General features: G+C 47.8%; 2 protein-coding genes across 6 annotated transcripts in view; both read right to left on the bottom strand.

Moving 5' to 3' along the window:
- TTC23L (tetratricopeptide repeat domain 23 like) overlaps positions 1-11354 on the bottom strand; it is a 32370-nt gene extending 21016 nt beyond the window's left edge. The window contains 4 exon segments of the mRNA XM_054583994.1: positions 2044-2092; positions 8735-8933; positions 10214-10491; positions 10986-11354. Coding sequence (XP_054439969.1) covers positions 2044-2092; positions 8735-8933; positions 10214-10320 — 355 coding nt within the window. The 5' untranslated portion in view covers positions 10321-10491; positions 10986-11354.
- Positions 11355-15492: 4138 nt separating this feature from the next.
- RAI14 (retinoic acid induced 14) overlaps positions 15493-24147 on the bottom strand; it is a 127063-nt gene continuing 118408 nt past the window's right edge. For all 5 annotated transcript variants that reach the window (XM_054583926.1, XM_054583924.1, XM_054583925.1 and 2 more), the window contains 5 exons: positions 22680-22798; positions 20442-21977; positions 18957-19106; positions 17904-17969; positions 15493-17324 (listed from right to left, as the gene is read on the bottom strand). In XM_054583926.1, coding sequence (XP_054439901.1) covers positions 17247-17324; positions 17904-17969; positions 18957-19106; positions 20442-21977; positions 22680-22798 — 1949 coding nt within the window. In that variant the 3' untranslated portion in view covers positions 15493-17246. The remainder of the gene's footprint in view (positions 17325-17903; positions 17970-18956; positions 19107-20441; positions 21978-22679; positions 22799-24147) is intronic.

Genomic DNA, 24147 nt, shown 5'->3' with positions numbered 1-24147 from the left:
ACAGAAAGAACAAAGCTCCAGAAGAGCCCCAAAGGTGACCCAAGGAGCCAAGAAGTCTTCGTAGAGTGCTCAGAAGATGGCCGTTCTATGGGTCCCGGTTGAAGAGAGAAGCGGACTGCGTGGCGAAAGAGAAGGCCGTGTCTTACGTTCCCAGGTAACAGCGGCTCTCACACTGCACCGTGCATCACAGGCACCGGCTACAGATTCCTGGGTCCCCTTCCAGTAGCTACGGTTCCCAAGGCCTAAGGGGAGAGTCAAGGGTTCACATGTACAGTGAGCATCCCAGGTGATGATGGTGCAGGCCGTCTGAGAACCGCACTTAGAGAAAGGCTGAGTTAGTGAGATCTTTGTACACAGAATGAGATCCTTCTTGTATCTGAAGGGTCGGCAGGGTTCTAAGGGAGGGCAAATGAGGGGGGCTTTCCAGTTGGAGAACACAGCCTGAGGCCATACAGGCAGAATAAGCAAGTATAGCGTGTGTGTGCGTGCGCCCCGCACAGGTGGGGTGGAGTGGGGGTGGGGGCATGCGGGAGTGTCGGGGAAGGTGGAAGGGGGACCATTCCAACCGAAGAGGTTTGAATTCAAAGACAGATAAGGTGTGAGTTGGACAGGGAAAAGGGAGGCTTGGAGGCCAGGGGGAGGGGGCTGGATTTGCTCCGTTAGGTTACAGGGAGTTTCTGTAAGTCTTGAGGAAAGTGGCCACAGAAAACTGCCAGGGACACCAGACCAAGACAGGAAGGTAGGACACGGAGTCTTTTAACCAAGGAGGTTGTTTTCTACCAGCAGGCGGGCCTTTGGGAGTGTGTCAGTAACGGGCACAGGAACCAAAGGTGGACGCCTCCCTGGGTCTGTCGAAAGGGAAAAGGGAAACCGAGCCCCTGAATGGAAGACAAAGAGGAGGCGGCTCTGAGGCCCCACACCCCTGCCTCGCGCTGCCCCCCGAGAGCCCGGGGCTGCCGTGAGATCCCCGGGAGGAACACTTTTCCTCTCAGCTCAGCGGCTGAGTAATTACGCAGTTCCTTGTCTCCGCTAGGCCATACCCTGCTTTTTGGTTCCCCAGAGTTGGTGACCAATGGGCTTAAGCAAAGTGAATTAGGATCTTGATTTAAAACAGCTCATTAAACTTGAAAGTTGGCCATACAGGGAAAAACCACGCCTTTCCCCTTCCCAGAATCCACCCTGGTCTCCAAAGTGAGGTAGGTGCAAGCACCTCGTCAGGGGTGCCAAATGCCATTGTGTGTAGGGGAAAAAACAAAACTTTTCTGTTAGTTTTTTATCTTAACATTTTTGTTTTATATTTTTATGATTATTTGTGTTACCTAATCTATTAGTACCATTGTACATAATTTATAATAAATACACCTATACGGAGAGTGTTTGCTCAAATTATTTTTAGTGGTAAGGAAGCTAGTTCTCAAGAGTTTGGAGTCCACTGCTGTAGACAAATGTTTTCTAACCTTTTCATGTATGAAAGAGCCCTTTTTTATGCTCACAAAATATCTCACTTTGTCATAATGTTTTTATGGCATTTCCTACATGACAAAATTCATGATGACAAACGTGCTGCGAATCAGTAGCAGTAATACGGCGACATGAATGTGCTTTGCACTAATTTCAGGAACACCCTCGTCTACGGGAGAGCAACGCAGCATCTGTGCATGCGTGTGGGGCTCGTTGTACCTCTCCAGGGAGGATGCTCCCGGGTCGGTGACCTCACTCCCTAATCACCTCCCGCTCCACTGTCTGTGCCAAGATAAGTGACTTTCCTCTACTTCCCTCCCAGCCGAGGGCATGGCCTTCTTCTCCTTGCACCAACAGAGCAGCCATTCCCGAGGTCACAAGCAGGGTGGCAGCAACACCCGCTTCTGCAGCCTGGACTTCAGAAATTACAGGTGCATATTAATGAATGGCAGAAGGGGTCCAGGGACTGTCTGCCAATCATCTCGCTTTCATTTGGGATGTGAGTCCACCACTAATGTCTGTTTCTCCGACTCAGGCCAGACCGAGTGTGCGCAAAGCTACCCAGCCCTGGCAGGCTGTTACCGCCATCGCGGACCATCATCTGTGTTGAAGAAGGCAGCGTGCACAGCGCCTACAAGAACAGGGTGCAGGGCCAGACGTCCCGGGCACAGGTCCTGGCTCAGCCGCTGACTGCTCTACCCATGTGCCCCTGACAAGTAACCTGACCTATCTGTGCCTCCGTGTACTCACCTGCGAAGTGGTAATGATAAAACCTTCCATCATGGAGGGCTGTGGCAAGGATTAATTTCATTACTTCATGAAAAAGGATTAAACAGTGCCTGGCACGTGGGAATTAAATGAGTTTGAAAACATGCTATTATTAGTACCAGGGTCTATTCCTCTCAAGCGATTTATTGTATTTGTCCTCACCGTGGCCCTTTTTCGCGGAGCTGCTCAGCGTCCCTGGAAAAGACTGCATCCTCCGACGCAGACTCGCTTCAGATAGATACTGCGCTTCCTGCCGGGGGGGACCGCCTGGTTTTTATCATTCCCTGTTGCCTCCAAACCAGTTTTCTTTCCCAACTAAATGGAGAAGGCAGGGCTCCTGGCTTACGCTTTCCCCCCTGTATTTCACAACACTTGCAGCAGGGCCCTGACTACCTGGAAGGTTCCCAGTAACAACAGGCTAATTTATTGCTTCATTAATAATAAGCAAAATATCAGGAAGCTGCTTGTCCGTACTACTGCAGTCTCCTTCCTGAACGCTCAAAACAGGCCACCTCTAGGTGACAAGCCACCCTGCCAGTCCCTGCCTGCCCTTCTCTCAGCTGAGAAAGCACTGGGATCATTAGGGTGGTATCACCGGGTCCGCTGGCAACAGTTCCACTTCTCCTGTCCCTTACCCTAGGCCACCAACCGCCTTTTCCACCCCTGCTTTGCAAAGGCCTCCCGTTCCCTCCTGTTACTGACTCCTGAACCCCGTCCCATCAATTGACCATTTTTTAAAAAATCTTCAAACTCCCTAACTGGCTCCTTCCTTGCTGCCTAAAACCTTGCTGGGTCGCCTTCTCTTACAAAATCCTCGTCGGGTGACTTTGCGGCTGCCTCCAGCTGCCCTCCCGCTTTCCCTCGCCCTTGCCCCGCGTGGTCCGCGGCACACGCAGTCCGGTCTGCTTCCCCTCGCCCCCCGGGACCTGGCCCCTTCTGCTCCAGCCGTCCCGCAGCCACGCACTCCCACGGGCCCCAGAGGCCTCCTGCTCCGCGGATCCCGGCAGAGTTCCTCGTCCCCACTCGCAGCCGCACCGGACACCCTTCACCGCGGGCTTCTCCTCTCGGCCCTGGAGGGGCTGCACCAGCTCCTCCTTTGTAAATCCCCTCGACCTGATTCATGTCTAACTCCCTACAGGGCCTTGTTCCCTTCCCCTGGTATGTCCGCTCTCCAGGGTGTCTTTCAGTTTCTTCCGTTCTTTCTCTCTTCCCCTCTCAGAAGTTTTGTCAACTCCTGTAACTTCAACCGTGGCCTATGTGTTTACCAGGCCCCGTGTCCCCTGCCCCGCTCTGGCCTCCAGGGTCCCTCCGTGCTGTGAGCCTCCTCGGCTCCTCCCGAGTCCGGGTCCCAAGTGTCCAGCGCCGAGCAAAACCATGCTGGTGGATTTCTCTAGTGTCGTTCGAACCAACATATCAAGACCTGGACCCACAATTCCTCTCTCCAGTCCTCTTCCTTTCCTGACCTGCTTACCTCTGCAAACGGTGCCTTCCGGGGCCTGGAGCTTCATGCCCTGCTCTGGCCTCCCTTTCCCTCCACCCAAACCTCCCCCCTCCCCGAGTCTTTCTTGGTCATGATCATTTTTTAATAGGAGATACATTTCCATGGTTCAAAAGTTAGAATTATACAAAAAGGTCAATGTCAAGGTCTCACTCCCGGTCACTCTCTTTCACCACCAGTGCCCTCTAGGTAACTTTTCCTTTCTTTCTTGTGTCTCCTCCGGTGTTTCTTCCTGTGAATATAAATAAGGACATTCTCATTTCTCTCCCCCCTTTGCTTGCACAAAAACAGGCATGTTATAAACACCAGACTGCGTGGCACGTTCTCTTGCTTAACTATGAATCCAGCAGACCTTTCCCGAGCTGTATAGGGAGCTTCCCTGCGCTCTTTTTAAAGGCGCACATAGCCCGTTGCGTGGATCAGTCCCCTGGTAATGGGTACACTTGGTTGTTTCCAGTCTTTTACCGCCAGAAACAATGCTGCAAAGAATAATCTCATCCATGTGTTGTTTTATAAGTGTGTATTTAGGAAAGGATCCAAGAAGTGGGATTTCTGGCTTAACAGATAACTGTATCTGCCCATAATAGACTCAAATCCTTACCTTCTCTCTCACTCCCCCATCACTAGCCCCGTTTTATACCAGGTCACGGGGCTGGCTTCCCGTCCAGCTATCACTGCTGGGTCAGCTATTTATCCCCCTTTTAGGAGGTGCCCAATGGTCCTCCCTGCCTGCCAAATAAATAACAAAACCCTAAGCCTGTATTTAAACCCACCGAGGTCTGCCCAAAGTACACGCCTTCCCAGGTTCACTTCCCCTGTCCTAACCTCGGCCGGCCATGGCTGTCGACTGCTTTCTAAACACGCGCTGCACCTTCCTACCTCCACGCCTTTGCCAGGCCTTGCTTTTCACTGAAATGCCCGCCCTTCGGCCTCCCCAAATCCTGCTCATTTTCTAAGGGCCCTCGTGTATGGCACCGCCTTCTCCTGAATCTACCGCTTACCCCTCTGGCCAGAAAAGATTTCACCCAACTTCCCCCCTTTTTTTTTTCAGTTACATGGCAGTCCCTTGCCTTATGGCACCTTCTGTCACAGTTGTCTGTGGATAGCTCACCTTCCACGTCAGGGTGAATGTTTTCTGAAGGCAAAGACTGTGCCTTCTGCATCTTATACTGAGTTTCCCAAAGTGCTCTTCACAGAATGTCGCCTATGGAAGTCTCTCACTACATACTCGCCGGAAGGCTGTTTACTGAGCGAAGTCGGCCTCCGGGCTTGACCCCTGTTCCCCAGTGCTGGAGACATCCCATGGGGCAGTGGGCCGAGCAGGTCTGCGGGCTGCGCAGCACGCACTGGTGCAGCGAGGCACGAACCACAGAGGCGCGGGTCCCGCCTGCACAGGGGCTGGCTCGTAAATCCTGTCGGTCCTGAAGCCGTCTCAGGGCTAATGACAACAAAGCTAAGTGGAGCTCAGCAAGCACTTCATTCCTCTTGAAGGTTTGCAATTTTTCAAAGCTTTAGTTGTTTTAGTCCATGCACCACAGACTTTTAAAAAGGGGAAGAGAGTGGGTAAGGACTATATAACTAAAGGAAGAGGCACCAGACTATTCTCAATCAAGGTCATGATCATAATCTGCTGTAGAAAAACTCTAGGCTGGCCTTCAGAAAGCCACTGTTCTCTTAGGTGCGCGCTTCAGCTCATCAGGGAGGTGCTTTTCCCACCTAGAAAAAAAACACAAGCACACACAAAAACCCCTTCCTTTCCAGGAAAACCTTTTTGCTCTCCAAACTACTAGCCAAATGTGGTTCTTTATTCAGGAAGAACCGTGAATTAGGGAACAAAAGGATGGAGTCCCCGCCATCTTTTGGGACATGACCCGTTGACCTGTCTTGACTCAGCTTGGAATCTAACTGCAAAAGTAAAGCTCAGAGTCTATGCGTGGCTGTGCACAGAAAGGGCTGGTTTCAGAGATGAGCGCCAACTTCATCCCACACACCGACCTACCACAGCAGTCTCTGCAAACAAAGGCGGGCAGCCTCTGGCCTGCCCCAGGTTCAGACACGTGTCCCCTCAAACGCTCCGGCACCTTCCTCTCCAGTCAAGTTGCCATCACCTCCAGGATGAAATGAAGCAAAAGTCGCATAGACAGCGGCCCTCAATCTAGGCTCTCCCAGGGCCCACAGAGGGTACTTGGTGGTGCCAAACCAAGTGCCAATAACTTGCCAATGGCCACATCCATGGGTTCTCTTCAGCCTCCACCTCATTTGGCCTCTCTCTGCCCTCTGAATCTGCTGAAACCCCCCCTCCTGCCTTGGCTTCCACGACATGGCCCTTCCTGATTCCCCTGTTTCCTTCATTGTCTCTACTTCCGCCACCCGCTCCTGATGCTCTTATTCCCTGGTCTCCTGCCTCTTTCCCTCTCTTCCTACACAGGGTTTCTGATCAGGCTTATCCACTCCTGTGTGCTAATCTCCAGTTCCTATGTGCTAATCCCTTCCAAACTGACGTGTTTCCTGAGCTCTAGATCCGCTGTCCAGTTGTCTCCTGAGCAACCTGCCGTGGATGTTGCCTGGGTGCCTTGCACGGGCTGGCCAGCCTAACGGGAACTAAACTTGGCAGCTTCCTTCCCCTTCGCCCATCGGCCCGCCCTTCCTCCTCGGCTCTCTATTCCAGCTCACAGTCTAGGTCATGCCCTGTGCACGTTCAGCTCTTTTACAAACGTTACCAGTTCTCCATGGCATTGCTTCTGCATTGCAACTGCCAAGGCACGTGCCTCCATCCGCTGTCAACCGGGGGGATAACGGCCTTACTGGTTTTCACGGCTGCTTTTCCCACCAGTCAACCCACCCTCTCGTGTTTTTCATTTTACAACATAAGCTTCACTATGTCACCACGTCACTTACCACCTCGTAATGACTCCCCAAACGGCTCGATACCAGGGCCCAAATTAACTGTCCAGTCCCATCACCTGTCTGTCTAAGGTGTCTTCTGTTCTCCCTAACCTCTTGGATCCAGAGAATACCTACAATGTTCTATGTAAGGAGTTTCTTGCCTTCTCCTCAGAGCAACAAATGGAGGGCCAGCTTTCTACTTTCTGCTACTCCCCTCAAAATCTACGTAATCTATGCTCATCATTCAAAGACAGGATCCAGGTCACCTCCTCTGTGCAGCCTTCCCTGACTTTCTTCCCCAATGGCAGAACCACAGATCTGCCTTGTCTGTGTCCTCCGGAACTGTGTTCCTGCCTCTCATAGGGAACCGACTGTAAGACCCTGTGTGGTCCCACAGGGCAGGGACCACTAGTATTCTTGTAAGTATCCCCAGTGTCTAGCATGGTGCCATCAAACTTGCAACAAGAACTTGATAAATACTGAAGTGGCACGTTACTAAACTTGAGTTTTCACGAAGGTGGCAAGTCTGTGAGGAGATCAGCCTGGCTGAAATGGACCCCAAGTGAGGCGTAACACAGCCCCATTAAGAGGAAAACCTTGTTTTGCTGAGAGCCTTCCTGGCGTCCCTTACATCTCAGACAGACGGTTCCCTTCTCCCCTCAGCCATGCCAGCCTTCTCGCCGAGCACAACAGATGGGTTCTCGAGGCCTAAAGGGGCCTCACTGTGACTCACAGCATCGCTGTCCCCAAATCAAATACTAAATCAACCACTCACTGTCTTGCCACATCAGCCAGTGAATCTAGTTACATTTAAAACAGAAGCTCAAAAGGACTCAAGGAGCTCCATGAGGAACACATGCTCTGAGGTTAATAACTGAGAGTAAATTCAATTTTAACTTCAAAACTCTGATTTCTGCTATCTAGGCTCCTAGTGGCCTGGGTATGTTGCCTTCCTTTGCCTGCAGCCTTCAAATCTCTTCCTTCCTTAAATCACTTAACTGGCACGGTAACTCTGGCCTCACCTCAGGACTCAGGTCCACGGGAGAGACCGCCAGCGAGGACGCTGGAGGGCGCTGGAGGGTGACCCGCACTGCCGCAGCCTTGGGCAACCCTCCTGTCCCTCAGGGCTGCGAGCCCCGGGCTGGGCTACCTTGGACTCCTACTTGGGAAATCTGTCATTATCCAAACTGGCCACGGAGTTAGCAAGCCTTAAAACCCTCCCTGGCAAATGGTAAATGCCTTTCTAGAAGTGGTCATTCTAGCCTGTATTTATGAAATACTAATGGGCCCAACCAGGACGGATGTCCTTTGTGAGTACAGAGGTAAGTGTACGGATACGCCCATCAAGGGAGGGATCAGGTTCTGTCATCTGCCTCCGGAGTGCCTCTCAGCTTTTCCAAAGCCATCTGCAGACCATTTTTTCACACGTGTACTTTAACATCATTTTTTCCCCTTGGCCATGGTAGGTCAGAAAGTTCTCTGTTGATACATCGCCCTGTGCGGGCAGGCCCGTGACTGTGTCCTAATAATGAAGGTCATTGTCATGCTGCCTCAGGGCTCTTGGGTTGTGAACCCTCTTGCTAAACACTTGCTCTGAGGTCCTAGTTCCTGAGTCCTTGCCTCACTCTTAGAAATGCAAACCTGGACTCACTCCTGCTACCTGCCATTTCTGGTGCTTTCGTTTGCTGAGGATTCCACTGTAACCACGGCCTCTCACCCAGCTCCGGGCCAGGCCTGAGCCCAGACCTCCTGGCTACCCTTGCCCTCAGCCTTCAGCCTCACTGCCCTGGCCTTCTTGTTACCCAAAAGATATCATCCTGAAGCCTTTCAGGATACATCAAAAAGTGTTTTTTTAATTAAAGGTAATCAAAGAGGAACAGGAAGAATCTACCGTTAATATTTAGTTGAAAGCTAGGAGCACAAATGCTCCAAGGAGAAATGCACAGTGACCCATGTGTGGAACCGGGCGGGGCGGGGGCGGGGCGGGGGGCGGCTGGCTACCCAACTGTGGTATGCTCTGCTTTATTTCCTCCTGCTTATAAAGAAGTACAGCACTTTTGTGTGCTCCAATGTGCAGAGCTCCTCAAATCACAGGCATACTTTACATGGAAACTAAAATACAGTGGGTGTTTTGTTTTTCCATTTTTTTCCTTCATCAGCTGTTATTTCCTTTTGCAATTGGGCTAATTTCTCTCTGGGAAGAGATGTGCAGCCTGCGGTCCTCTCCTTGGCTTCGGGGTCGTCTTCTCTCTCTTCAGCTCCACCAGCAGGACACAACCTGTCCGCTGGCTGGTGTGCTGTAATCTCGATTTGCTCTCTCCTGCGTGTCCAAAGACAGACACAGGATCAGATTTGACCTTTGCATGTATCAGACAAGGTAAAATTGAAGGGTACAGCTCTCCCAACTAGAGGCTAAGGATATGATTTCTAACGTAAACTTGAAGGAATAAAAGCTAGGTTGTAAACCTAGCCCAGCGTTAGGACAGTATGCGGTGGTTCACATTAAACAGACTGGGTGGACCACCCACCTACATCAGAGCCACTGCTCTACCGCTTACTTAACCACATGACCCTAAACAATTTACTACTTGATTTCCTTCTCTAGAAATGAGGTCAATATGAATACCTACCTGATGAGGTTATGGGATTAATCAGATAATACTTATAAATCACTTAGCATGGTATCTGCTATATCACTCCTCTTTTAACATTAGCTATTATTTTGATTAGCTCCATGACTTGAAAGTGTTGAATTAGAAGATCCCAAAGATCCTTCGTGTTCTAAAATTCTTATCCAAACCAGGAAAAAAAAAAATAGGTATAATGAAATGAGGTAAAGGGAACTACTATTTTGAAGCTGGACTTCACATGTCCTCTTTCACATTAAAAGTTTCAACATGTAGTGCCCAACTAACGAAGGAGAATGTTGTCCCACCAGGGAGAGCGAGTCCAGGGTCAGAAGAGAAGTGACCTACTCAACTGTATTAGAAATAAACTTGTTGAGAAAGAGCCGAGCAGGTTGAAAATCTTGCCCTCTCTCCCCTTGCATCTCTCTCTCTCTCTCTCTCTCTCTCTCTCTCTCTCTCTCTCACACACACACACACACACACACACGTAGATCTCTGACTTCAATCCTAAACATAATTATGAATGGTAACTGAAATCATAAAAATAAAAGTTGAAAGAGTTAATCTTATACAATAAAACAGCTAACCATATCTTAACATTATGGGAAAAATGAATAATGTGATCCAGAAGAAATAGAAAACTGATCAATAACAAAAGTTTTAATTAATTATAATGAAGTTGCCCAAAGAAATCACCTTTGTATTCAGAATAGCTTTTAAGAATTCAACCATTGTGTAGTTTTAAAAATAAAATTTATCTTCCTTTCCCACTAATTATATAAGGAATAAATGTTCACTGTAAAAAAAAAAAAGGGAAGAAAGGAAAATTCATAAAGGAAAATAAATGTCCAGTGTAATCTTTTGCACCAGGTTTGAAAACGACGTTAATAGCCATCCAGAGGCCTGTTCTAACCTACCCAGAGGCATTCTGGGAAACCAGGTTTGCCTTTAGCAGGAGGCCCCAGAGCGTCAGGTCGGTGAGTGAGTGTGTTGTCGGCTCTGCGGTAGCGGCAGATGGAAGCGGAAGTCCCAGTGAGCACTATTGCTGACAGCCGGGATTTGGAGGGGGCCAGCTCGCATCTTCTTTCTACCAAGAATCACATGTGGGGTTGGCTTTGGAAGAAAAGGCTAAGAAGTCTGTTCCATTTTCCCTGTGTTGGATGCTATTAGCGTGGAAATGAAACTACCCAAGTACATGTATAACCCATACTAAATCCACAAATAGACTATGCACACTTGTGTGTGGAGAACCTGGAAGACAGAAATTAAAGACATTTGTCAAATTAAAACCTCTGAATTAAATATTTTCCCCCTAATTCTTACTCCAGGTTATCTCCCAAATCCTCCCCTCCCACCCACCCCCGCCTTTTTAAAATCCCCTTAAAGCCAGCCCATTTACAGCTCCTGAATCATCAAAACTAAGGCCGCCTACTCAAGTTTGATAATGTTTTTGCAGGTATGAGAGCAAGATGGATCCAAGCAATGCAATCAGCTCTCAGGTCCTAAATAAAGTATGGCCGGTATATCGGTTAATTCTCCTTTTCCACAGGCCTTCCCACTATTAAATAGGAGGTCTTAAGGAACTAAAACACGTGTCTATATTTGGGTTGCCATCGTTAGCTGATAGGGTAAATGGTTGAAACTCATGCCAAAAATTCTATTTATAATTATTTTTGAAATTCAACTCTCATGGCCCAAATCCAACCCAAACCGAATGCAGTTATTTATTGACCATTAACACCCACCAAGTCGCTCCCCATTTCACGGGGCAGAATGTCACTCATTCCCTCCTGATTCAGGCTCCAGAACATCTCCAATCCAAAAACCAGACGGAAGTGTCACTAATTTCTCTTGCTAATCTCTACTTTCAAACCGATGGTCAGGGCGAGGGAATTTGACTCCTCAAACACCTAAATTCTGTTCCTAGGAGGTTCAGCATGGCCCTGAAATATAACACCAAACTTGGGTCCCTCTCTCAAGTGCAAATCGCTTCCTTCTTTTCCGCAGGTGTTTCGCCGTAACTTCGCAAACCCGAAGGCCACATCCCGCTCTTTCTCAAGGTTCTTTGCTGCGGGCTGTGTCCGGGCCGCAAAGACTCGGGGCCGGGAAAAGCCAGCGAGGGACTTCCAGGAAAACGTCGCGGGGCGCGTCCGGCGGAGGTCGGAGGGAGCCCCGCCCCGGAACGAGCCTGCCCGGCTCCCGGGGCCGGCAGCTCAGCTTTCTCGAGCGGCGTCAGCGTCCTGGGGCTGGGCCGACTTTGCTGCGGGCGCCGCAAGGGCCCCTGGCAGAAGCGTGACGCGCTGCGAGGTCTCCCTTTACCTCGGCCCCCTGGGTTGCGGCTGCGGGGAAACCTGGGGTTGCCATGGGAACGGAACGCCGAGAACCCGCCGGCAGCGTCTGCGCTCGTAGCGCTGGCGACGCGGGACACTTCCGGCCTCGTGGAAACCCGGGCCGCCCTGGCCAACCGCCGTTCCCACCGCGCCCTCGGCTTTCCGGTCCCAGAGGGTGTGACCCTCGCGCCCTCAGGGTGGCTCTCGAACTCCCCCCGCCCCCCGCCCCGGCTGCGGTAGAATCGTCCGCTGTTGTTTTTCTCAAAGAGACTGCTCTTGGAGTAAAGATGCAGGTGTAGGAAATAAATCTCCCTCCTAGGGTGGCAAGGAGCGCTGGGTTCCAGGCCTTAAAGCTGCAACGCGCCGGGCTCTATTAGGCGACACCCTGCTCCACGCGTGCTCCCCTGCGCGCGCCGTGCACCCCAGCAGCTCTCCGAACGTTCTGGCTCTCTGGATCCGCGAGCAAAGGCTCAGACACAACTCGACAGTGCTAGTGCTGGCACCGCCTGCGTGTCTGGTGCCTCTCCGGTAAGACTTGAGCTATCTGTAGTTAGGAAAGCGAAGTGTGAGGATTGAACAGCGCAAGAAATGGACCACGACGCCTGCTAATGGTTAGCAGTGCATAGAGTATTTTCGAGGGGATAGATTGCATTTGGCAAACAGGATATAGCCCTAAGTTGTGCAGCCTTGTACCACCGCTCTTCAGGGGCCCTAAATACACACAGTGGTAACAACTCAGATCTGCAGAGGGAATCGTGGCCAGTACCCAAGTGAACATCACGGGCTCCAGCAACCTATTGTGTAAGTGTGTCGTCATTAACCCGACAATGAATTACGGCCTAGACCAGGCAAGCCGAAGCTGCTATGTCCCTCTTATTTTAAAAAAAAAAAAAAAGGCTCAGTAGAGAGAGAAGGAAAATATTTACTAGAAACTCGAAAGATGGTGTTTACATTTTTTAAAAGATTTTATTTTTAGAGAGGAAGGGAGGGAGAAAGAGGAAGAGGAACATCCGTGTGGGAAAGACATCCATTGGCTGCCTCCCATACACGCCTGGACAGGCGGAAACGCAGCCCAGGCATGTGGCCTGACCAGGAACCCAACCACCACCCTTGTCTTTGTGGGACTCAGGCGCAAACAACCAAGCCACCCTGTCAGGGCAAGATGATGTTTACATTTGGTGTTGGTTCTTTCCAGCACTAAGGTTGAAGTTTAATTGTTATTGATCCAATACAATCAAGATACCGTTTCTGAAATTAGGTTGGAGGAGTTATTTCAATGAGTTGCTTAAATATATCTTAAGTAAAACCCGGAAAACCTATCAGCTTACGGTTGAAATCTGTACCTCCACGTCCCTGAGCCAAAATTTTCAAAAGAGTCCATGAACTTTATCCTTTTCTAAAGAGAACTGTCAGCATAGAACAATAAAGAAAACAGTAAACTTGCCTTCAAGACGTCACAGTTCTGGTTTTCATCCTGGGTGGCCTGGGGCAAATCCCAGCCCACGGGTCCCCATTTTCTTGCCTATACAGTGACACTGTTTGTACCACTTGCTTTCTAAAGCCCTGCCCAGGTCCAGGATTCTGTGAGGGTAAACCGCAGGTTTTTGTGACTGTGAAAGTTACTTAACATGTATGGCAGTAAAAAAGGAAGAACGGGTTTCTGTTCTCTAACACATCCTTTACACTTTATTAAGCTGACCTTCGTCAAATTGGGAAGTTTTAATGTTCTGTCATTCTAGGAAATGCCTATGCGGTTGTTTGTAAGTACATTAAATGCCTGTCATTCTAAGAAATGGCTGCGTGGCTGCTTCCAAGCATATTAAATGCAACTTCTCTTTCCTGAACACGGGCTTGTGCGGAGCGTTGTGAAGTGCAGTGCCGGGACAATGAATTCCCATTCCCAAAGCTGATTTAATGAACTCTGACCAGAAGCATGTTGCCTGTATCTGTAAAATTAATTAGAATTCAAATTAAAAGAAGTTGAGTCTTCCAGTTCCAAATCTCTGTAGTTTTTCTTTCCTTGCCATCTTAACCCTGTCCCCAAATGTAAACCTTAATTATATTAGTAAATGTGCTTTAGGTTAGTTCTCTCACTCTGCAACACAATGTGAGTAATCGAGGTGGACATTGCTGGGTTTTATAGTGTGGTCACTCATACCCCCTCCCTTGATCCTGAGGTAGAAGAGGCAAGCATTGCCATTCCAAGTGTCAGACAGAGGAAACGTGTAGCGGGTACTTCTAGACTCTTCCAACCTCAAATCAAATGTGATCGTCTCCAAATTAATCCAACCCAAGGAACTGTGAAACTTGAAGAACAAGGAATTCCAAGTAAACTTTCTCTTAGACTGTGTAATTTCTTAAAACACATTTTCTGGCCTCTGGAGACAGGATTTGTGTGGGGTAACCACCTCTTTGGGAGCTTCCTGGGTGTAATCTGAAACCCACGCCCACACAAGGAGGCCAGCGAGAAACCAAAGGGGAAAAAAGGCAAATGGCTCCAGATCTGTAGGTGCAGGGTTCAGTAAGCAGGAGGTGCTTAAGGAGGCTTGTCTTGGGCAGCTGCAAGACCAGATGTCTGCCTCCACCCACCAAATCTTAAAAACTGATACAGAGGCCTGATCTGGTTCAGCTATATACAGTGGAGGCCTTAACAAGGCTTAGTCGCATACCCAGCGCAGATAGCCTCACCACCATGTTTTCATCTCAAGGCTGTCCTTGGAGCAGCCTCTGGGAGCAGAGAAGGTAAGTGTGATGCACCTTCCAAAGCAGGGGGCAGGGCAGGGGGAGGTGGGAGCGGCACGCAGCTCTGCGGCTCTCAGGTCGTCCTGGTGGTCACATCTTCTTGATGTGCAGGAATGTCTCCTTTCCTCCCTTTCACTCACCTCCACCTCTTGGGGATTTGCTCAAGGGAGCCTTTCCATCTGCTGGAACTCACGTTGATTGCTCCCTCAACCAGCTCCTATGGCCCACTATGGTGAGCATCATAGTTGAGCTCCTGTTCTTTCACAAATACGCCACACACACACATGCTTGACGTGCTCTGAGCGGGTGAACAGCAATCACTATTCTGAACGCCTGGGTCTGCTGCTTCTCGTAGCTCACTCTTGGCCCTGCAGTCTGCCTGTTAACTTTGCTCACAAAGCAACACCCCATCTTTGCTGGATAGTATTTCTGTTGCCCTCAGCACCCGACATGCCACAGCTGCATCACGTGCAGAAGGTTGTGCCTCAACATGTTCACAGAGCATTTTCCCCACACAGCATATCATGCGTTGATCTAAGATGGGTGGGTTTAATTATTAAAAGCTTTGGAGTCTATCTTAGGTGGATGTAAAGAAACAAATGGATGACCCTTAACCAATGCAAAGAAAAAGGCCATTTCTTCTTGCTGTGAGGATGCATGTACTCTTCTACTCTTTTGTTCTCGGCATTCCTGTATCGCATGTCAGAGAGTGTGAAAATGGACAATTTGAAAGTGATCCAAACAGTCCTCACACATATGCATAGACATTTATAGATAGGATAGTCAAATGCAACATTGTGAGGGCTGTAAAATACTGGGAGCAGATTAAATGCCCATCGATGAGGAACTAGTTAAATAAAATACAGCACGATCATACTATGAAATATTATGCAATGGTTAAAAAGAATGAGCCATGTGTACTGACAGAGAGCAGTCTCCAAGATATTTTAAGTAGAAAAATAATGGACCAGGAGAGTGTGTAAACTATGCTTCTATCTTTAAAGGGGAAGGTAAAATCCATGCCTCCATGTGTATTTAGACATAGAATGTCTCCAGTCACCCAAGTAAATGCTGGTGTTTGTAGAGAGCTGAACCCTGGATTGGAGATAAAAGCAACAACAGAGATGCAAAATGAAACAAAAGTTTATTTTTTTGCAATACCTTCAGCAAATTACAAAGGCAAACGGCTAAACTACAGCATATAACTTTTCAATATTTAACCAGAGTACTTGTAATAAATATGCATCCTGAAACAAGATAAAAGGCTACGCTCTGTCAAGCATCCTACAAAATTTCTCAAGTTTTATACTCTGCAGCATTTCGGTGGGGGAGCAGGAGGGGGTCGTTTTGTGTTAAGTGCTGTAACAAAAAGTCCTTTCACATTTCTTTGGAGCATTTTCGAAACTGCTGAACTACAAACAACTTAAGAAAAGAAACACCAAGCTTGAAAGCCATTTTTGCTTTGTTGTCACTGGTCATCATCCAACACAGCCAAGCACCCCTGAGCCCAGGCAGCCCTGCGGGACGCGGGCCCTGTCGGAGCAGGCCTACAGTTTAATTACATACTTTGCAGATGCCTGTATTCTGTTTACATCCCTCAGTAAGGTCAGTGTTGTAAGGGAAGTTGCAAGCAAGTTAGAAAACATTTTTAACCTGAAAGGAAAGTGAACAGAAATATTTCCCCCTTAAGACCTTTGCTATATGCACCATAAGGTTTACCATATCAGGATATGTAGCTTCGAAGTTGAAAAACTGACTGTGACTAACAGTTCTTCCGGAGATAATTTAGGGGCACTGGTGGAGCGGGGGCATTCACAATTACTCAATGGGTCAAAGAGCATTTACTATATTAAGAAATGTGCTACAGTTCTGAGGACACTGTGGCAGAAATGCGAGGGGGCTGGCAGCTCGTCCTGACTTTGGAATACGTAACTACCTTTTGCTATAGCTGAAAACTTTGAGGAAAAAGTTCTATTTCTAAAAAGTCTTAAGCACGGTTACCTAAAAAATATTTTGTTAATATAGTCTAATGTGAATTTCACTTAGTTAGGGATTTAGATATGAAAACATTTTTAAGAGCCAATAAAAATATTGTAGAGAAAAAACACTTAAAAAAATTGAGGTTAAGAACTATGAGGCATTTCTTTTGGCTGTAAACATGCAGTTTACCGTCCCTTGTTGAAACACAAATGTTTGGATTTCCTGAGCTTCACGGATAACGGCAGAAGGCAAGTTTGCATAGAAAATTTGCAATACCTCAACGATTTACTTAAAAACTTTTAAGGGCAATTTGCTTTTGTTTTTAAGCTTCGGATTTTAGTGGCTGGTGCTCATCAAGCTAAGATTGACAAGCCAGTGATGAGCTATATAAGGCAGATGGGGGAAAAAGATGGAATTAGGGTTTTCAAATCCACAGGATATCATGATAAAAGGGCGTAAGCATGCACCGCTAACTAGCGCCATAGTAATTTCGTTGGAAGTCAAATCACGTTTTGGGGATTGGAAACCAAAGGCAGAAAGAGCCCTGCTGTGCTCAACGGTACAGCCAGAGCGTAGGAACCAAAGCAGCATTTACTGGGCAGAGGTGTCAACATGTCACTCAGTGATGACGAAGCCGCGCAGCTGGTCGGGGACCGAGGAGGATGCCCACTTGCCAGCACCAGGGCCGGACTCCTGGGCGTGGCGGATCCCGGCTCCGGAATCAGCAAGGACGATGGCCCCTGTCATCTCTGCTGCTTTCAAGTCTCTTAGGCAGTTCTGGGGAGGACAGTCTTTTCCTGGGACCAGTCCCCCGAAAGAAGCCTTTGGAAAGGGAAGAACTAGACTAGGTCACGGTGCATGCCACAAACGAGAACAACGGCGGTGGTCGTCGATGACTCCGGGTCCGACACAGAGGTGGACAACAAGGGGCAGTGTCCTGCCAAGGAGTCCGTTCTACTTCTTCTGGGACTGGTTTTTACACATGGTAAGGATCTGCTTCAGTACTTTCTGGACATCTTCATCCATCTGGCCCTAGGAAGTTGAAACAAAAGGCATTCATTAGAACCTCAGTAAGTCCTGGACTGGCTCCCTGAGAGAATGAGATGGCTGGCTGGGATGAAGCCCGTGGCCCCTAATCTTCCAGGAATGAACGGCAGCCCTAGCAACGGCCACATTTCTGTAAGGCACTGGGTCACACAGGGCCCTGCCCTTTCCCCCGGAGCCGCAGCGGAAGGTTTCTGGGGTCCCAGCTGCAAACATGAGCCCAGTCAGCCAAACCACCAACAGTCACAGCGGTGACGCCGATGGCTCTGCCTAGAAAATAAAGACGGGGCTCCCGACTGTGATGGGGTAAGGGACCGGGGGAGGGACAGTAGCACATTCTCCTCCATTTTTCAACAAATGATGAGGCTGCTCCCGGCAAACAGGGCAGGGCTCCCAGCACAAAACCCAAAGCAAAGCAACAGGCATTTCAGAGCTGTCCAATGTAGGGGATTCTCCTCAAATTCTCATTAGTTCTACTAGTCGGATGATGGGACTCTGGGCCACATCAACTGCCCTAAGGAAGTATTTCCTTAGGATCCCAGTGGCTTCGCAGGGTGTTCCCCGTACCTGCACAGCATACAGAAGATGCATCCTGTAAACCGATATGACCTCCTGGTGTTGCTTCTTGCATTCCTGCAAAGGTACAGTTTGACTTGGTTACAGAGCTTTACAAAACAAAAACTGAGTTTACAAAACAAAAAAAAAAAACTGTGGTCAAATGTTTCCCAAGTGATTCTCACCATCAAATGCTCACACATAAAGCTTTTAAAACTGTTGTGAGCTCACTGGCTTGTGTATTTCTGAAGACTTGTCAATATTCTTAGGGGGGGAAACCTACCTATTTCCTATCTTGGTATGTAAACTCTAAAAGAAAATTCATGATTAAGTGTAATCGTAAGGGTCCTTAAAAGAGAGATCAAGGTCAAAGGTGGAAGGAGATGGGAGGACAGGACCACAGGCTAGAGTGATGTGCTTTCAAGATGGAGGCAGGGGCCATAAGCCAAGGAACTCCCGTGACCTCAAAAAGGTAGAAAAGGCAGCGAAATGGGTTTTCCCCTTGAGCCTCTAGCAAGACCCAGCCCTGCTGACATCTGGACTTTAGTCTAGGAAGCCTGACAACCTCCCGAACTTCAAGATAATGCATTTGCATTGTTCTAAACCAAGTTTGTGTTGCTCTGTTGCAAGAGTCATAGAAAACTAATACGGATTATGAGAGGACTTTCTGGGTGAAAAAAGGGAGGGGCCAAGAAACAGCTTCAGGTCTGTAGATACCCAACTAGCAGAGATCCTGGCCCTGGGAGAGGAAAAGCTCTTGCCACTGTCAGAGACGGTACGACTACTGCGGAAAAATGGAGAAGTGGGGGGGCGAACAAGAAGCCACTCCACTGGCCTGCCCATTCCTCCTCCTCAGAGATACATCCACCCCAGCTCGCAGCACATAAGGATTGGCAATCTGCCTAGCTCCTTCTTTTGCCCTCACCAAAGAAGCCCCCAGCCAGTTGCTCACTGAAGTACACACTCCTTTAGGCTGGGACTCTGTCTGTCCACGCCCCCCTGGCTGCCCGGCGGAGCAGGCCTGGCCCTCCACCCCGCAGCCGGCCGCAGAGCAAGCCCACTCACAGCCAGCTGCGTCTGGAGCTGCTTGACCTGCTGCTGCAGCCCGTCCAGCTGCTGACTCTGCCTCTTGGAGGAGCTCGCCGAGTAGGAGAGTTGTGACAGGCTGTTCAGCGCCTCCTTCAACTTGGTGATCTCCTTCGACATCTCATTTATCTAGTGGGAAAGGAGAACCATTATCAATAGACAGGAATGTGCCTGCAAAAGCGAAATTCCAGGTACCCCTAAGCCTTGACCATAGCCTCTGTTAGCCAATTAGGCTTGAGAATTTGGAACAATTCTTCTTTTACATTTTACGTTTCTTTTACAAAGGAAACCCATAAAATGAAGCCCATAAAATCAGACAACCCAACAAAGCCTTCTGAGGCCATTATATTCAAATAAGGGCCCATGATTAAAGACTGTGTTTTGATGTGTAAAGGTAACAAAAGCTACAACATTTATTTACTTTTTAAATTTTCTTAACAAAAACAGGATTTTCAGCATTCTTTATTTGGAGACAGCTGTATCTTGTTCAATATTGCTGACATGGGTGATCAGGAGTAAGCTCTAGAAACCACGAAATCTCCGGACATCTTGCTTTAAAGTAAACACAATTCCTCTCTCCACCTCCCGACCTCTTGCCCTCGGCTTTGGAAGCTCTTTTTGAAGCATTCATTATAATGAAGGAATAAATGATTAACTGTGCTCTAGTGAATGCCATTCAGAACACCTGACCCAGAGGACTGGGATGCAGAGCAGATTCGGGCACAGAACCATCTTCACTCCCCCCTCCTCACGGTGCAGCCAGTCCATCTCTAATCACTTTCACCCCACGTTCCTGCCCCCGCCCCATATGCCTTTGACGATGAGGGCCAGGAGAGGCGGTTTTTATACTGACTCGGGAAAGTCCATGGAGCTTAGGGAAGCAGGGTTAAGTCTGGAAGTGTTTGGGTTCCCATATGACAGAGGAATCTGTCTGGATTCCAAGAGCTCAAGTTCAAGATTGGTCACAAACACTTTCCAGTTTGTGGCTTTACTTCTGATCCCTGACACTTGGCAGAGCTTCTGTAAAATAATTTTTAAAGAAAAAATATGCACCATATTTGTGAAAATGCTTTAGGATAAGGGAAGTGCTTAAAAAAAAATGTCTAGCAAGTCCTGGCCGGGTAGCTGAGTTAGAGAACTGTCTGGATCCACCAAGACTGTGGGTTCGATCCCTGATCAGGACTCATGCAAGAATTAACCAATGAATGCATAAATAAGTAGAACAATAAATCAATGCTTCTCTCTCTCCTGCACCACCTTCCTCTCTTCAAAATTCAATAAATAAAAAATAAATGTCCAATCTACTATTCTAATGTGACTCTGGGGATAGAGGGATTCACGTGCTGAGCCTCTGAGCACTCACACAACTTAGTGCGAATAAATGCTAAAAATGTTAACTATAGTAAAGGCGGAAAGTCCCAGGGCTTACTGGCTGCAACTCCACAGTGATGGAACCTCACCAACCTTCTTGTCTTTGTCCTCCTCTAGTTTTGAAGAGCTCTCCGAACATCTCTTCATTTCTGCAAGCTCTTCCTGAGCATGCTGGAACTTCTGCAGAAGTTCATTTACTTCTTGCTCTTTGGATTTCAAGAGAGTCTGGATAGTTTCTTTTTCCCTTTTCAGTTGAGAGACCTCGCTTCTAATCTGGGCAAGCTCTGAATGGGCTCTCTCTTTCTCTTTTACGGAATCCTTTAATTTGGACGCCAACACGCTCACTTCACTTTCTAATGACAACTGGAGCTTTTCGTAGGCAGACCTGGGCACCATCGCCTCGGTCATCGCCGCCTTCTCTTCTACAAGCTGCTTCTCCAGTCTGGACACTTCTGCTTCCTTGCTGGCAAGGTGCTCTTTAAGGGTGCCGATTCTCCCCTCCATCTCTTTGGCGGTCGTCCGCAGCGTGGTTATCACCTGCAAATGTTCTGTGATGGAGACTGAGTTCTCCTTCTGGGCATCTACCAGCTGTTTGAGCTGAGCCAACTCATTCAACACTTTTGAGTACTGAGACTTCATTTCAGACAACGCCTCTTCTGCTTTGGCCCTAGACATGTTGGTCACCTGCATCAGTTTCTCATGCTCTGCTTTATGGATATAGTCAGCTGTGACGTCTTCCAGAGATTTCCTTTTCCTGTAATCCTCCAGCTCGGCCTGGGCTTCTTTGTACAGCTGGGACAGCTCGCTCACCTGTTTGTTGAGTTCATCTATCATCCTGTTCATGGCCTCTTTCATGTCTTCGGCGTCATCGCCTGCCTCCTGAGTCATCTGACTTTTTAGTGTATCTTTTAGTTTCATGATTTCTTCTTGGGCCTCTTGGTATTTCTCTAACAAAAATGCTTTCTCCTTATTCATACTCTCAATAACAGAACAATAGGAACTTTTCATTTCCTCATACTCGTCTACAGGTGGCTGAGTTACCGTACCTTTCTCCCTCTCTGCAAGTTTTTCCTCTAACTCTCTCACTTTCTCTCTGTTTCTTTCACTTTCTTCTAGCGCATTCTGGAGATCCTGCTTTAGCGCACGTATCTCCTCCTCGGTGACCCTCAGCTCCCGGAGATGGGAGTAAGCGTCCACGCTCTCGGGTGAGACGAGGCCCAGCTTCATCTGCTTCTGCACACTGAGGACTTCCTTCATCGCCTCCTCGTACTTGCTCTGAGTGTCTTTGAGTTTCTGGCTGAGGTCAGAGCCGTTCTCGGAAATCTCGGCGTTGTTCAAGCAGGCAGGCTCGGGCCGCCTGGACTGCAGCTCGGCCCGCAGCTGCCTCCTCTCTGCGTCGGAGCTCTCCAGTCTCCTCTGCAGGTCTTGCAAAAGCTCTTGTAGTTGCTGGATTCTGACATCGCTGTCGAGAATGGATTCACTCACATACTGTGTTAGGACAGGTGGAGAGGCTTTGAGGTCTGGGGGACCGGTTTCACTAGGTTTCCCCGGAGATGGAGCCAAGTCAGTGTGAGTGGAATGGTAAGAGTCAAAGCTCAGGTCAGCTTCTGCCTCCTTGGGTGACTTGGCCTGAAAAAGAGGCAAGAAGAATGAGCTGGCACCGAAGGTGTGGTTAGGTGAACAAGCAGCTGGAGTGAGAGAACAAATCCGAAAGCTCCACGTGGGAGAGGAGCGTGATTAAAAAAAAAAAAATTATTATTTTGCACGAACGTTTCTGCGTGTGTATTCCTGCCTCATGAAACAATATGGTCTGGGCCCGAGAGTCCGATAAACAACACTAAGCCTACTCTGTGTTCTACCCAAACAGGTGTTTAGTGACACTTGTTTAAAGACAGTAGATTTGTTTGGGCTGTAAAGGCTCTGATTCAAATTTCCCTTTATTTCTCGTATTATTCTAGTTGTGAGGAGGGGAGATCAATGAGCTTTAGCACAACTATTTCTTAACAATTTCTTAAATTTGCTAAATGGTCAACTTTACCAAATGAATGGCTAATCATGTCTATAAAAACATATAGAATTTTTCATATCATATATCATATTGTGTATATAATTATATATAATTTACCAATTTAGGAACTTACAGAAATAGGGTTAATGAACAACTTCCCAAGGAAGAAATAACTTGAAATTATAGAGTGCTTAAGGTTAACTATATTGAAAAAGAAGAAACTAATGTAGACATTTAAAATAAAGTATCATCTGACTAACCCTGAAAATCCCAGGAGCTCGACCCTGCAGAACAGTGTGTGTGGCAGCGATCTATTTACCTACCTGTAATTTATCTTGTAATTCCTTATTGTGTAAGGTAAGAGATGCAACTTTTGCTTGTAACAGGACAAGAATATCTGGTTGGTCAGCTTCAGAACTTATATCCAGTAAGCTATCAGCGCCTTGGGAAAGAGAAAGGCAATGTAAACTAAAATTTAAATATTAAACTGTTACTTCTCTGACCTCTAACAAACTCCCTTTCTGCCCAACCCAGTTTTTTTTCCTAGTCCTGCCTATGATTGAAAGCCCCCATCAGATGGATCAATGAACAGCAATTCCCAGCACTGGGGTTTCCTTAGTGGTTTCCCAGCACAATACTAGATGCCTGGATGCGTAGAAGCTCATCTGAAAAGTGACAGATGTGGCCGTACATTTTCTATTCCCTTGATTAAGTATAGCTTGGCTGTGGGTTTCTTTTGTTGTTGTTCCTCCCATTTCTGTAAATCCTTTTAGAAAAATCTCTGGAAGCTGGTTTGCTTTTTAACCCCATCACCATTACACTAATTCAGACTGTCACCTACTTTGAAACTCTGCCAACAGCTTCCAAAAAATATCTTCCTTTCTCTCTCTCTCTCCCCGCTTGTCTCAGTAAAAATGTAGCCTGCACACCACTGCCAGACTAATCTCCCTAAAACATGCTCTGAGAGGGTCATTCCTTTGGTTCAAGTGCTTTAATTCCTCTCCCTCTGAAAATCATCTCTAAATTCTTTTATCTAGATTAGACCTCCATGATCTGGCCCCGATCTGTTTCAGATTTATGATGTGTTTCTCTAGTATCCCTCATCCTTCAGATGCTGGGTGTCCAATGCACCCTCTGTTTTCCAACACAAGGCTGCTTCTTTAATTCCTTATCCACACAACTGCTGTTGCAACATCTCTTTGGTTAGATAACCCTTGGGTATTCTTCAAGTCTCACGCCAAACTCCACCTCCTCCACAAAGCATTTGCGGGCCACTGCACACGATAGGGTGTTCTCCAAATCCCACGGGAAACACTGCTGGTAAACCGGCACCCTTCGGCATCCTACTGATTATTGCACCGAAACAGCATCTAAAGCAGCACTATTCAAAGTGCTCACTGATGGGGACAGAAAACTTGCTCTAGAATATAATTCAGTGTACTGTGTCCTTCATCTGGAATGTCTTCTTATGGAAAAAAAGAAATCAGCTGGACCCGACAGTATGCTTCATGAGAGAGCCGGATGATTTTCTGGTGCAAACTCCTCACGTTTACTGTTAGACTGGCAAGGGTTTACAGACTACATCCTGAATAGCACTGAGCTACATTTTTTCCTGTTACTTTACATTTTCTCATAGCCATATAATGCAAAGATGAAAGCTTTAATCTTAATTTGCGAGTATGCAGAGTGACACTTCCTCATAGATAGGCTTACTTCTGCGGTCTAGTGCCTAAGCCACAGCTTTCTGACCAGAAGTCATGTGAGCATGGAGTGAACCAGAGATGAGGAGCA

The sequence above is a fragment of the Pteronotus mesoamericanus genome, unplaced genomic scaffold (assembly GCF_021234165.1).
Source record: "Pteronotus mesoamericanus isolate MK-2021 breed Mesoamerican mustached bat unplaced genomic scaffold, CSHL_Meso_final contig_75, whole genome shotgun sequence".
Classification (NCBI taxonomy): Eukaryota; Metazoa; Chordata; class Mammalia; order Chiroptera; family Mormoopidae; genus Pteronotus; species Pteronotus mesoamericanus.
The sequence above is the reverse complement of the archived record's forward strand: the minus strand, read 5'-3'. Positions and strand labels throughout refer to the sequence as shown.